The sequence below is a fragment of the Vidua macroura genome, chromosome 1 (assembly GCF_024509145.1).
Source record: "Vidua macroura isolate BioBank_ID:100142 chromosome 1, ASM2450914v1, whole genome shotgun sequence".
NCBI lineage: Eukaryota > Metazoa > Chordata > Aves > Passeriformes > Viduidae > Vidua > Vidua macroura.
In genome coordinates this window covers 59,109,419-59,121,911 of record NC_071571.1, presented here as the reverse complement: position 1 = coordinate 59,121,911, position 12,493 = coordinate 59,109,419, and the positions used below count along the sequence as shown (strand labels likewise).

The 12,493-nt window shown below is 36.4% G+C and overlaps 1 protein-coding gene across 4 annotated transcripts in view; it reads right to left on the bottom strand.

Annotated features, from left to right (window-relative positions):
- The window catches only part of NFX1 (nuclear transcription factor, X-box binding 1), a 97,817-nt gene that overhangs the window by 40,260 nt on the left and 45,064 nt on the right, over positions 1–12,493 (bottom strand). For all 4 annotated transcript variants that reach the window (XR_008439989.1, XM_053994411.1, XM_053994627.1 and 1 more), the window contains 7 exons: positions 7,242–7,313; positions 5,381–5,520; positions 4,071–4,170; positions 3,732–3,949; positions 2,920–3,017; positions 1,558–1,588; positions 317–399 (listed from right to left, as the gene is read on the bottom strand). Coding sequence is in view for 3 of the 4 variants with exons in the window: in XM_053994411.1 (XP_053850386.1) it covers positions 317–399; positions 1,558–1,588; positions 2,920–3,017; positions 3,732–3,949; positions 4,071–4,170; positions 5,381–5,520; positions 7,242–7,313 (742 nt within the window). In the remaining variant the exon portion in view is untranslated. The remainder of the gene's footprint in view (positions 1–316; positions 400–1,557; positions 1,589–2,919; positions 3,018–3,731; positions 3,950–4,070; positions 4,171–5,380; positions 5,521–7,241; positions 7,314–12,493) is intronic.

Here is a 12,493-nt window from a genome sequence, read left to right as displayed (position 1 = left end):
CAGCTACAAGGTTTATGCATCTTCTGTTAAGTAATACGCTTTCCCTCTCCATTCTCCCTGGAATCACTGCATTGACAAAAAGCACCTTTACACTGATTTAACTGCATTTAGGCTGAAATGTGGCTTTACATTTATAATGATACCTATAAAAGGAAACTTGCAAAATAAACACACACACAAACTTTGTGAGCATAACCAACACAGCAAATAAGAGAATAAAGATGCACAAAATTGCAAAGATACAAAAGAAAAAAACAGCGTTAACATCACAACCAAAATTAAACACACAATTTTGTAAAACCACAGGTACACTTACCACACAGCAAACTTCATTACACTTGTGTCGTCCACATGATCTCTTCTTGTTGCATCGCTTGTCACACATGAATGTAATAGCAGCTATTAAAAAAAAAGCCCCCAAATTCCTAATTTTTAGGTCTTTGCACATGCTGAGAATAAAACCCTCTGTAATCACAGTATTATGCTAATGCTGTTGCAGGGCATGTCTAAGAGAGACTAACACAGAGTAAGCCAGCAAGCAAACTTTTAAATTACTTGCTCTCCCTCACAATTATCCCCATGTGGGCACTTGCCTTTCTTTAAATAAACCCTTATTCAAAAGGATTTTGGAAGGCAGAATACATGAAGCTAGTTAATTTCCCTTTAACCTTCACAGCATAAACACCACATAACACTAAGAAAACAGGATATTCTGATACACTGAAGTACCACGAACATCCAATTTAAGACTGCTTAAATTGGTGGGGCAGTTAAAAGTCAGCTAAAAACAACTACTGCTATATGCTCATGAAACTACTGCTAGCAAAGAACATCCTTATTACCATAAACAGCTAATAAAAGGGAATCACTGCTAGATTCCGTAAGAGCAAAGTCTTCATAGACAAAAAGTCAAATTAGAAAATATGCATATTACTCCCTTATGTATCCTGTAAATAAATACCTCAGGAGACAGGGGTCAATCAAGTAAAGATTTCACTGAGGGGAATTTTGAGATGCTACATCCAGAATACCAATAAGTATCAAATGGGAACTCTCTGCCATGGTCAGATGCAAAGACCAGCTGCAATTTCACCAGTGTGAAGTAGAATCAAAGCTTGTATTTCCCCAGAAACATAGGCATCAGAGCAAAACTATTACACTGAATCTAAGTTGTGCAAGTTGACCAAAAGTTATACAGGATGATGGGAAAGTAGGAGGGGGATGGCAACCTATTGAATATGGCAGGTGGCGTAAGAAACTGTTCAAACTAAAACAGATGTTATCTGAAATCTTTGAGATCAAATGTGAAGAAGTCTTTCCTTATGTAAAAGATGAAAGAAAACTAAAGATGTTTATATTTCAAACATTTTCCCAAACATAGCAGCATGACCAGTACCATGAACAAGCAGCAGAAATCACCAACTTGGCATGGAAGCACAGATAAAAGATGCAGTACAGATCAGCTATTTGCCAACTTTGTCAATCAAACCCCGAATTACTATGAGCTGTGATAATTTTTAAACAATTTTACATTATATATGTATCATTATCTTGTACCTTTATTTCTGAGAAGAGTACACGGGATTTCCTAGGAAACAAACAAACAGCCATTAGATTAAAATAAATGAAACAATTGAAGCATACTTATCTAGAAAATACTTGGTCACATGAAAGAAGCAGCATACTCAGTTTCCATGTATATAACACATCTGTATACAAAAGTGAAATAAAAACTGGAAAAAAAAATCCTCAAATCTTTTAACACAATATTTTTTCATTAAAGTTTCAATACCAATTTTAAAAAAATGTAGTTTTGTATTCTCTACTTAAGTCAGCAGAATTAAGTGTCACTGTAAACTGAGAGAATCAGGCCTGTCCCAAGAAACCAGAAATCTGTGTAATGGAAACCAGTAGAGCTCTCCCAGAGAATACTGATAGGAGTGCATAAATTTGTGCTTTGACCAACTGTCCCAAAAACGCAAGTCTGATGGAAGAAAGGAAGAAGCCTAATGTTATGATCTACAAAGTTATCCCAAAAGATCTCAACATGAAAATAAAATGTGATGGATGAAAATAATGTTGACATTTGAACCATTCACCACAACTTTATATTCTAAGCTGTCATTTCTGAGCATCATATTTTTCATAATTGATTTAAATTATCACTCTTCTTAAAAAAGCATCTTTCTGGTGTGTGAGAAACTTCATAAACTAAACCCAAAACGTCACTACATTATTTCAAGATTCAAAATGCAATCTGAAGCCTTCTACCCCATAACTACCTTCAGCAAACTTCTAGGAGAAAATGGTTCCAACCTCTAGCAAACACTCAGTCATTTCTATGCACCTACAGACTTATATATTCAGAAGCCACCTCTATTTGCAGATGATATATAACAGGTCAAAAAAGACAAAGCTTCTGTGATAGTAGCCAAAAATTTCAAAGCTTTACAGAAAATAGCATGGTTAAAAAATATAATTACTAAATAACAGTAGCTGAGGACCTGCAGAGTCACTATATAAATGTACAAAGAAAAAGAATCAGTAACAATGTAGTCTCTACTAAAACGTCTACAAGGAGACTACAAGCTATTACTGTCAAGTTTTAATTAGGCTGCCTTTCTTCTCTCAGTTTACTCTTGTAACACTACCAATTCCTTATGCTACAAAAATACTCCAGAAAATAGGATTTTGCAGAATGTTTACACTAATAGAACTCTGTTCAAACTCTGCCAAAATACTTTAAAACTTGCCTTCATAGTAAAAAGCATGTATAAACTAGATACCATCTATCAGTTAGTATACAACATAGGTTCTTGCAACTCAGGAGCATAGTACTTCTTTATGGTTCTTCAGTTCCTTCTTCTCCACAGCTTTAAAAAGCAGCAAAGATTCCTGTTTCTGTGGTTACACACTCACCTTTTTTTTGAAGCCACACCTACAATAAATATTTGATGTGTGAGAACATGGTCCACAGTCTCCTTCGTGGCAAAGGCTTTCACATGTATGAATGAACTCTAGCAAAATGAAAATATAAATATTAAGAAAAAAAAATCTATGACCCGTAACGTCATATTTATTAGGCACATCGCTGGTCAACAACACTAAGCTAATGCACAGCTGGGGTTTATTTCCTTATTTTAAAGCATTATTATGAACACACAGCCAGACAGCAGGCTCTACAGTGGTTTTTACACTAATTTTGATTAGAACTCAAAGTCGCTAATAAAATATTAATTTGTTGAAATTAAATATTTAAAGACCACTTTTTGTTTTGCTTTCAGAACTATTGATATCAAAAGGGTTAATCTGAGAACAAAGACTTCATCTGTGTACTTTTAACAAAGAAACAGGTGTGCCCTGCTTCCAGAGCAAGGAATGAGGGAAGATAAAGGGACTAGGGGAGTAAATACATCTGGCTTAGGAATGCAACCACAGCCAAAATAAGACCATAAAAAGACTAAGCCAGGAGGAGAGTTTTACGGCAATTATAGTATTATGAGATTTCTGCAAATTGTGAAGCATATGTATGTAATTTAAGTATATAAGCAACGTGCTTGCAGAGAATCAGAAAGCGCAATTCTAGGTGAAGCTATCCCACCTGCAGCTGGTACCTCAAAAAAGAATGCCTGCTTCTTAATGCTGCATTGGTGTTCAGGAGTTCTATTCACCTGACTTCTGGTGACACTATGAGACACTTTAAATACTCTGATACAGAAATTTCTAATTACCATAGCTACCACAAGAAAGAGGTTTGCCACATGTTTTTCCACACGATGGGATAGGATCTGTGCAAATTTTACGCTCAACACATCCTAGTTCCAGTAACTTGCTGAGAGGAGTCTGACCACAGGGACAACGATACACAATTTGTGGAAGTCGTGGACAGAGCTGGCAAGGCTGAGGATGACATACTTGCTTACAGTTGTGCCTCCCACAATTTAATTTTCTGGAAAAAAAAATCAAAGAAACAAAATAGAAAACAAGAAAAAATTAAAAGGGAATTATCTAAGTCATTGTGAATAGAATGACCTTCATCTTTTTAAAAGTGTACGTCATAGTGATCTTACTTGCCACACATATTCTGACATGAGAAACTCCCAAAACCATCAGAGAATTCTTCCTTTGATCCACACAATACTTCTTTAAAGTTGCTTCCACAATAACACACTGAAAGAAAGCAATATTCCACAGAAAACAATACAAGAGAGTATCAGTGACAAAACATCTCCAGGAAGTATAAAAAGGTAAAAGGTGAAAAATTGTTGCAGTCAATTTTTAGAAGCATAAAGAAGTTGCTCCTCTAGATTTATTTCATCAATAAAAGATTTTTGTCCTACAGAAGTTGGAATTCCAGCATTACTTGTTTTGATAAAGTGGTACTATGTGCACAAAAAGTTTATTTATTAAAGCAGTATACATAACAAGTTAATTATTACCTTAAAAATGAGAAAATTAACTTGCAATTTTCTGTATATAAACTGTCCTATAAAGTTATTTATATACTGGCATACATTCTCAGTCAATTTAATTTCCATTCAAGGTTTAGAAAATTTTAATAGAAATCATGAGAAGCTTGTTGAATTGTACTTTCCTGTGGCACTAGAGTCCCTAGGAGGGCAAGGATAGGGTGGATTCAATCTGCACAGGGAACTTCAGCCAATGTCATTCACTCTAAATGCAGATGGTATCATTGGCCAGAGAGCTGGATGGGGCTAAGACCTCAACGAATCACATGTGTAATTGGAGCTCCTATAAAAGGAGCTGGAGGAATAAACTCCAGGCTGTTTGTCACAAGAACTCTGGAGTATGAGTCTCTGACCTACACCCCCCATTCACGTTACACTTTCCTATACCTTCTTCTACTTTTCTTTCATTTACTGTCTAATTAATTCTTATAGTAAAAAAATAAGTAGGATCAGAGGATAATTCACGTAAGAAAGGATTAGTTAGTCCAAGCCCTTACCTAAAGCACAGTCAGCAATGAGATCAGACCACATTACTCAAGTGTTTTATTCAGTTGGTCTTGAAAATCCCAAGAAAAGAGGTTTCCCTTACAGCTAAGTTACAAGGAACGTAAGTTCGTTGGCGCAATTGTCTCTTATTCCTCACACATGCATAACCCCATCTCTGTCTTCTTAAATTACTTATTAGCTAATGAAAGGCCACTACTCAGCCCTCTCAAGATAAGGAAGTCCAGTATCACCAGCCTGTCCTAATAAGGCAAATGCTCCAACAGCCTAATCATCATGGCAGGATTCCAGCAACAGATTTTGGTTGTGTTAAGTAAAAATTGGAATTTGCCTCTTGGTACTGATCTTTTCCACCCTCTTGTTCTCATTGTATGGGGTGGATATCTGTAAAGCATTTCAGTACTTACCTTGCTGTACTGTTAACTGGCAAGGTGAACATTTTCCTGCGTGGCACACTTGAGTACAGCTGTGCTTTCCACAGTTTAAAGTATTTCCACATACATTAGAACAATGAATTTTTGTTGATTGACCACAGCGAACTGAATGACTGTAGAGAAATGACATCATACCCTGTCAGCTACCTGACATCTATACAGTATTTAATAAAAAGGGAAATACATTTTCAGTAAAATGCCAAAATCCTCAAAAGGCAGCATAATTTATTAATGAAAGCTTTTAGGAAATAACACCCCTAGTTTTACCCTTGCTTCCCCTCTTCCACCTCACTAAAGTAAAACACCTGTAACAGTAGTAAGTCTACAGATTTTTTCCTGAAGAAAATGGGGGAAAACAACCCAAGTTGACACTAAAATTTGAACTAATACATGAACTCGTGTATGCATTGTCAGACAATACAGACATCTTTCTGAAGACTTAAACAATCCTAAATCCATTGAACACAATGAAGATAGGGATATGGGCCTTAACAGTGGGTCAGATGTCTATGAAAACAACTAAGTTTTTAATTAAATTGTAAAAAAATGCACAAAATAAATTCTCCTGTTTTTCCAACTCTGGATGGCTCATATAATGGCTGTAAAATATGTACTTGAAATAGTAAACATCCTTAAAGTTGGTAATGCTTAAAACATCCTTAAAGTTGGTAAAGTTTAAAACATCCTTAAGTTGGTAATGCCATGCTATACACCCTGGATGCTTATACAGTACATATGAAATGCTATTTTGAAGCAGGTTTTAAGTATCAAATGTACTATTACAAAAATCAGCAATCTGGTGAAGTAATCTGACAACTGGAAAAAAAAATAAAACAAAGTTGTTGCATCTATTAAACTTTTAAATAAAAGAAGAAGTCAGAAAAAACAACAAAAAACAAAGAAAACAAAACAACACAAAGAAAATAAAACAAAAAACCCTAAACAATAAAAGGAAGTAATATTACCATGGAAGATAAAATTCAGTAATCTACAAACATTTTTCTGCTGAAGACAAAGTGCTTTTATCTACAAATACTGCCATAGAAATTGCAGTACCTTCTTCTGAAAAATTAAGATTGTATAATATTGCATTCAAACTCTGAGCAATAATTGCAAAAAAATGAAAAATCTTTTTTCCAGAGCAAGAATGTAACACTGAAATCAGTTTATGGTTTTTTTGGTTCTGTAAACAAGCTCAGGCAATTTATTACACAGATTCAGTTCTATGTAACTAGAAAAAGGTACTCTAAAGATTCAGGCCAACTGATTATGAGCGATCACACATAGTATAGGCAGTACCATATTGCTATTGGCAATGACACTATATGCACCAAACATGCAAGGAAAAGATAGCTTTCAAGTCTAGAATACACTATAGACTTCTCTGTACAGTTTCTGAGAAAAGCACATTATTTTTGAAATTATTATTTCTGAAATTAATTAAGACCTCATTTCATTCAAACAGAAAAAATGTGAACCTTTTTCTATTAAATTCTCGGAGTCTTCTAGCAAATAAAATGAATAAATACTAGTATGAGATTTCACAATCAACTTACAGACTGCTCTAACAATTCAGCTACATTTATTATAAATTGACAAGTTTTTTTTGTTATTTTTACTTTCTTGAAAAATTAAAAGTAACTGCATTTTTTCAAAATATAAAGTTCTCCAAATAATTTTAACCACAAATTCAAGTTACAGCTCAGATTAAACTTTGTTCAGCATATTTTTAATAAATTATAAGAAAGAAAAAAAATAGTATATAAAGTTTTAAATTTTTCTTTTTTTTTTTATAATAACTAAACTTTTATTTGCATAGTAGAAGCATTCCTACCTTGTTTGTCCACATTCACATGTTTTTGTCACAAAGGCTGGGCATGAAGGGCACGGTCCTGGGTGGCACAGACTTAGAAGTAAGTCAATAAAGCAAAGTTAACTTTAGCTTTATTACAATCCCAGAGACACAATCCACCACAACCCAATGTCAGTGCATTATCAGAACATTATACAGGACTCCTACACTCAGTCCTGCCGGGTATGAAAGCAGTCTTATCACAAGAAAAAAAAATTGATTATTATAATTGCATCACTCTCAAAGACCACTAACGTTGAAGGAAAAACTGTATTCCTGCTGCTGTATCAATAGTACTACTAAAGAAACAATTCTGCTACCGACACATTTGATATTTTGCATTTCACCAGCAAACCAGCATCAACTCAACTGTGCTCATTACTGGTAACACCCAAAACAATCATCTTATGTCCAAACCATTAACATATTTATTTCTTCAGTGATCTTAAATACAACAGAGATAAAAACTTCTCTAATAATTTCTTCTTTTGAGCTAGTGGCTTTATCTTTGAACTCAGCACTTCTAGTGCCACCAGTAAGAGGTGCTGCTCCTCTTCAACACATGGGAGACACAGCAAGTCTCCCTCAGGTTTTTTCTCACTATCAAGGGCAATTTCCTGTGAGTGTCATCAATTCCAGTCCTTTACATATCAGACCTGACCTCCTACTTCAAGAAACACTAGATGTTCCCTATCCCCATGTAAGACCTTAGTTGGGTACAGACAAGCCCAGATTTGTGAAATTATACTTAACTGTCTTGTCTGCACTCTTCCTTAGCCAGCTCCCAGTTCCCTTCATTTGCAAGAACAGCAGCTCTCATTTGGAGCAATTATTACTGGCCAGGATTGACCAACACAGACATCCTAGTCAAAAGAAAAAACTCAGAAACATCAGAAAACCCCATAAACACAGACTACCCAGTTACATGGTCACTACTGAATTCCTCAAGGACAGTAACTATACAAGAACTAATTAGTACATCAGTTACTACGGCCATACACAATATAGTTGAGTCATGCCTCCAGCTTGTCAACAGTGGTCTGGCTTCCCTTCTTCCTCTACCATCCCCCTAGCTGACAATAAGGTCTAATCTATCACTCAACCTATACCAGCTCTAACAGTAAAGCCAAGCAATTACACAATAAACCAATTCAAAACAATGAAAAATCCTCCATCACATAAAGCACATCCAAAAAACAAACCACCAAAACCACCATAACTGTTGTAGTGTGTTTTGTTTAAATTCATGTCTGCCCCCTGTTCTCCTCCTTAATTCCCTCCTCTCCCGAGCTGCCAATCTTCCCAAGGCCTTCCCTAACCCCCTCCACTCCAAGTTGTCAGTCCTCCCCTTCCCCACCCCTTTTCCCAGAATGTTCCTTGTCAATCCTCCCTATCCCTACCCTTATTCCAGAGAGTTCTATGTCTGTCTTGTTGTACTCAATACCCCATTTGTTACTTTGTGTTATTCCCCTCCCTTGTTTTCCCTGATAGGTTTGTAAACTATTTGCCCCACCTTAACTCCTCCCTTACCACATCCTCATTGGTTCATTTTCCTAGACCACTCCTCCTAAGTTACTGTATAAAATTTCTGTTCACCCCCCTGAATCTTATCTTGGGGCTCCATCTTGTCCATCCGATAAATACACTCTGGTTTACCCAAAGACCCGTGTCGTCTTCATCTGTCCCTGCGCCGAACCTGCTGATAACTGGGATTGCAGAGCTCACAGGGGGACGGTTGCGCCCCTGGCCCGCCACCGCCCAGCACGACCCGCTCGTGCTGCAACACATAAGCCTCCATCTTTTGATAGGTGAGTTTTATGACACAGTGAAGAGTTGAAAAAGCACCAGAGCAGGCACAAGGAAACGGAGAAAAAAAGAAAAACTGGATGGATATACAGTAAAGCAGGAAGAAAGCTAAACCACTGAATTAATTAAAACTGTATTGTGGAACTTCAGACAACGAGAATTAAATGCATTCAGCAACATACAAGAAAATCTATCTTACAAGAAGACCTCTTGTAAAAGGACTGCACTGTATGTTGCACTGTCTTGACTTCAATTCTCACAGATCCATGTAGGATTCTAAAGGCTGGGTGCCAACTTATGAACTTAGGAATCAGATTAAAGTAAATATAAATTCAAAAAACTATGATCTAGGTCATAACTTGGAAAAGTGAGAAGGCACATCATCTTCAAAAATCTTGTCATGTTAAGTTTTTTACCCGGCGTATTATTTCTCTCAACACTCTCATATACAAGCAGTGCTAATATTTCTTCCATAACCCCACTCCTGGCACACTTTCTGATGATACTGTATCACACAACAGCAATTTATATTGATCACAAATATTTTAAAGTTGTAAGTACCAGTAGTAATAGATTGCAGTCTTATAGCAAGACTCCTTTTGTTAGAACACTATCAGACAATTAAGTTTTCAGACATCTCAAAGTTTTGACAATATAGGTTTCTGAGACAGTTTTCTGACCTTTTGTTAATAAGAACAGAAGAAGTCTAGTAATGCAAAAACTAATGCTTTGAAATCAAACTTCTGACTTTTGAAATAAGTATTCCTTACACATCCCTACAAATACCATGTCTCTGGTACAATTTAGTTTAGACAGAAGCTACAGTATGACTACAGTTCTAGGACATACTTGATCCATACAACAACAATTAAGATTGAAATTCAAATTTTATTCAGCACAGATACATGCATAGGAAGTGCAGAAAACGCTCCTTAGATGATAAAGATAGGTGATACCTTTAGAGTTTTAGTCCTGGTTTAGGGGATTAAGCAAAAAACTAAGTTAAATGACTTGACAATTTTGCAAACTGAACTCAAAAAGGCTGAAGACTTCAGTATTAACTTCTGTTTGGTGAACACAGAGGTTTTTTTAACTGAACCTTCATTATCTATCATTAGCATGGAGGATTATTTTGCAGTTTACTTCTGCTGCTCTAGAGAACTGGCATAGAAGAAAAGTTGTGAAGATAGATACACCTAGATAGAGGAAAAATTAAACTTCCATTTGCCTGACAGTGAAAATATTAGATACTGTAACAGGACAAAAAAAGGGACTTCTACTGCTGTAGAGAAAATTACAGCACCGAAGATCTATGAAGGAAATCCAGCTAGTAAAATTTAAATCAATAGAGAGATGTGGGAAATGGATTTGTAGAGAGTTCTCAGGGCCTGACAGAAGGCCCACACAGTACTCATCTGTATACAAACTTTGAGATAAGAAATGTTGACTTAGAAATGCCATGGAACAGGACAGATATTGTTGAGAGAGAAATGGAGCTAGAAAAAAAAAAAAGTTTCAAAGGATGGCCTTGCAAATAAGACCAGATACTTTGGAGAAATAGAACTATGAAAGATGCCTTGTACTAGGACCCATGAGGGGTAGTTTTAGATGATTGGCTTTAAGACATCTACAGCATGGTGTGACAAAAAGCTGATAGGCCAAGAAATGCTAATGTAATTAGGAAATAGTTGGCTTCTGATTGTGATGGTGTGAATTATGACATCTGTATTGTCTCACCCTTCTCATGAGACTGAAAATGGCATAAAAGTTTTTAAAATGCCTCGCAGTTGCCCCATCTCTGGGTCAGAAAAAGGGTGTTGTCCAACAGAGGGAAAATTTCATGTACTGCCTTTGTAATATTCTCTTTCAAATGCTCTCAAGGCCTTGCATAGTTTCAGCTGCAGGGAGAACTTCAGAGCCTTAAAAGAAGTTTTGCTTTTTTTTAAGAAGTTTATTATCAGGAACATTTTATTGAAGGTTAAGCTAAATGTTTCTTTGATGTAAAACCTAACACTGTAAAATAAATTTCAGTGTTTTTAAACTAAAAATGTGAAGAGAACTCACCTTGAGAAGTGTTATGCAGGCCACAGCACAACACCAGCAAAAGGTCAGCAAAGCATTCCTCTTTCAAACAGCTGCTTACTTGTTCCTCAGCTCTGCCAAATCAGCTGTTTATATAAATGGTTACCATTTCAATAAATCTGAGTAAATATTACTAATCCAGTTGATGTGCTCAGGCCTGAGCAGTAGGCCTAAACCAGAGCTGACCTATCAGATGGATCCCAAGCACTGTGTGACTACTGATACCATCAGTATTATTTAGCTAAAAATAGATGACCAAGAGATTATATCCACTGTTTAACACCAAAACACCTGCTTTAGAAACTTTCACATAACCTTCTGTAGTTATCTGCAAGAAATGTATCATTTTAAGAAATCCTCCCAACTAACATGAATAGAGGCTAACAGAGGGTATTTTAGGGGAAAACCCCCCCAGCCAAGGCATGGGCTCTGGCTAAGCCCTGGTCCTGGCTGGTCAGCAAGTGTGCCATCAGATTCAGATGTTTCTCTGCTAAAAATATAATCAAGTCACTTTGACTTGCTGATTTGGGCCTATAAAAGCTGGGACCCACTTTCGGGGCAAATTTGGAGACCTCACCTACAGATGGACTCACCATGTAGGAAATTCCTAATTGCTGGGAAAGGTTCTCCTGGTCCTCACTGTGAAATAGAGCTTCCCAGCAACTGCGGACTCTGGGTGAGGGTAAAGTATTTAGGCAATTGATGATGCATCTACCTTTCTCAGTCACTATCCTTTCTCTCGTATAGCAATGACTACGTGCACTACCTTGCTTATTTTTGCTTGTTGCTACAGCCAAGCATGTAGTTTTATTGAATGTATAATTTTACTTTTGTATTACCTTAATATTAATTGTAAAATAAGAAGACCATTCTTTCCATTGGTGTCTGTGTCCTTTAAATCACCCCTGTCAATTGGCAGCGTGAATTACCTTTACTTACTTTCACCAAAATGGGGTATGGTGTTGAAAAGGAAAAACAAAACAGCTTTTAGAATATCTGCAAACAAAATCATAGTTCTGGTTCAAACCTTATCACTTTATGGGAACATGTGGGAAGAGGGGAAAATGGCACACAGCAAATCCACAATCCAAAGAAATAAATGCTTGCAAGAAGTTCTGAGATCATCTAAACTTAATCAAGAATCATGAAATAGATTCCTGCCCCAGACAGCAACATCTAACCTTGAGCACTCTCTCTTGAAGAAAATCTCTGCCCAGACATATATCATGATCCAGACTTATCATCTGCATTCAAATAATAGAGCCCTGCATCTCTTAACTCCACCACTGATAAAGCAAGAGGGAACGAAGTTCGTACTTGCTTTTTGATACAGCAGAAGATGGCTG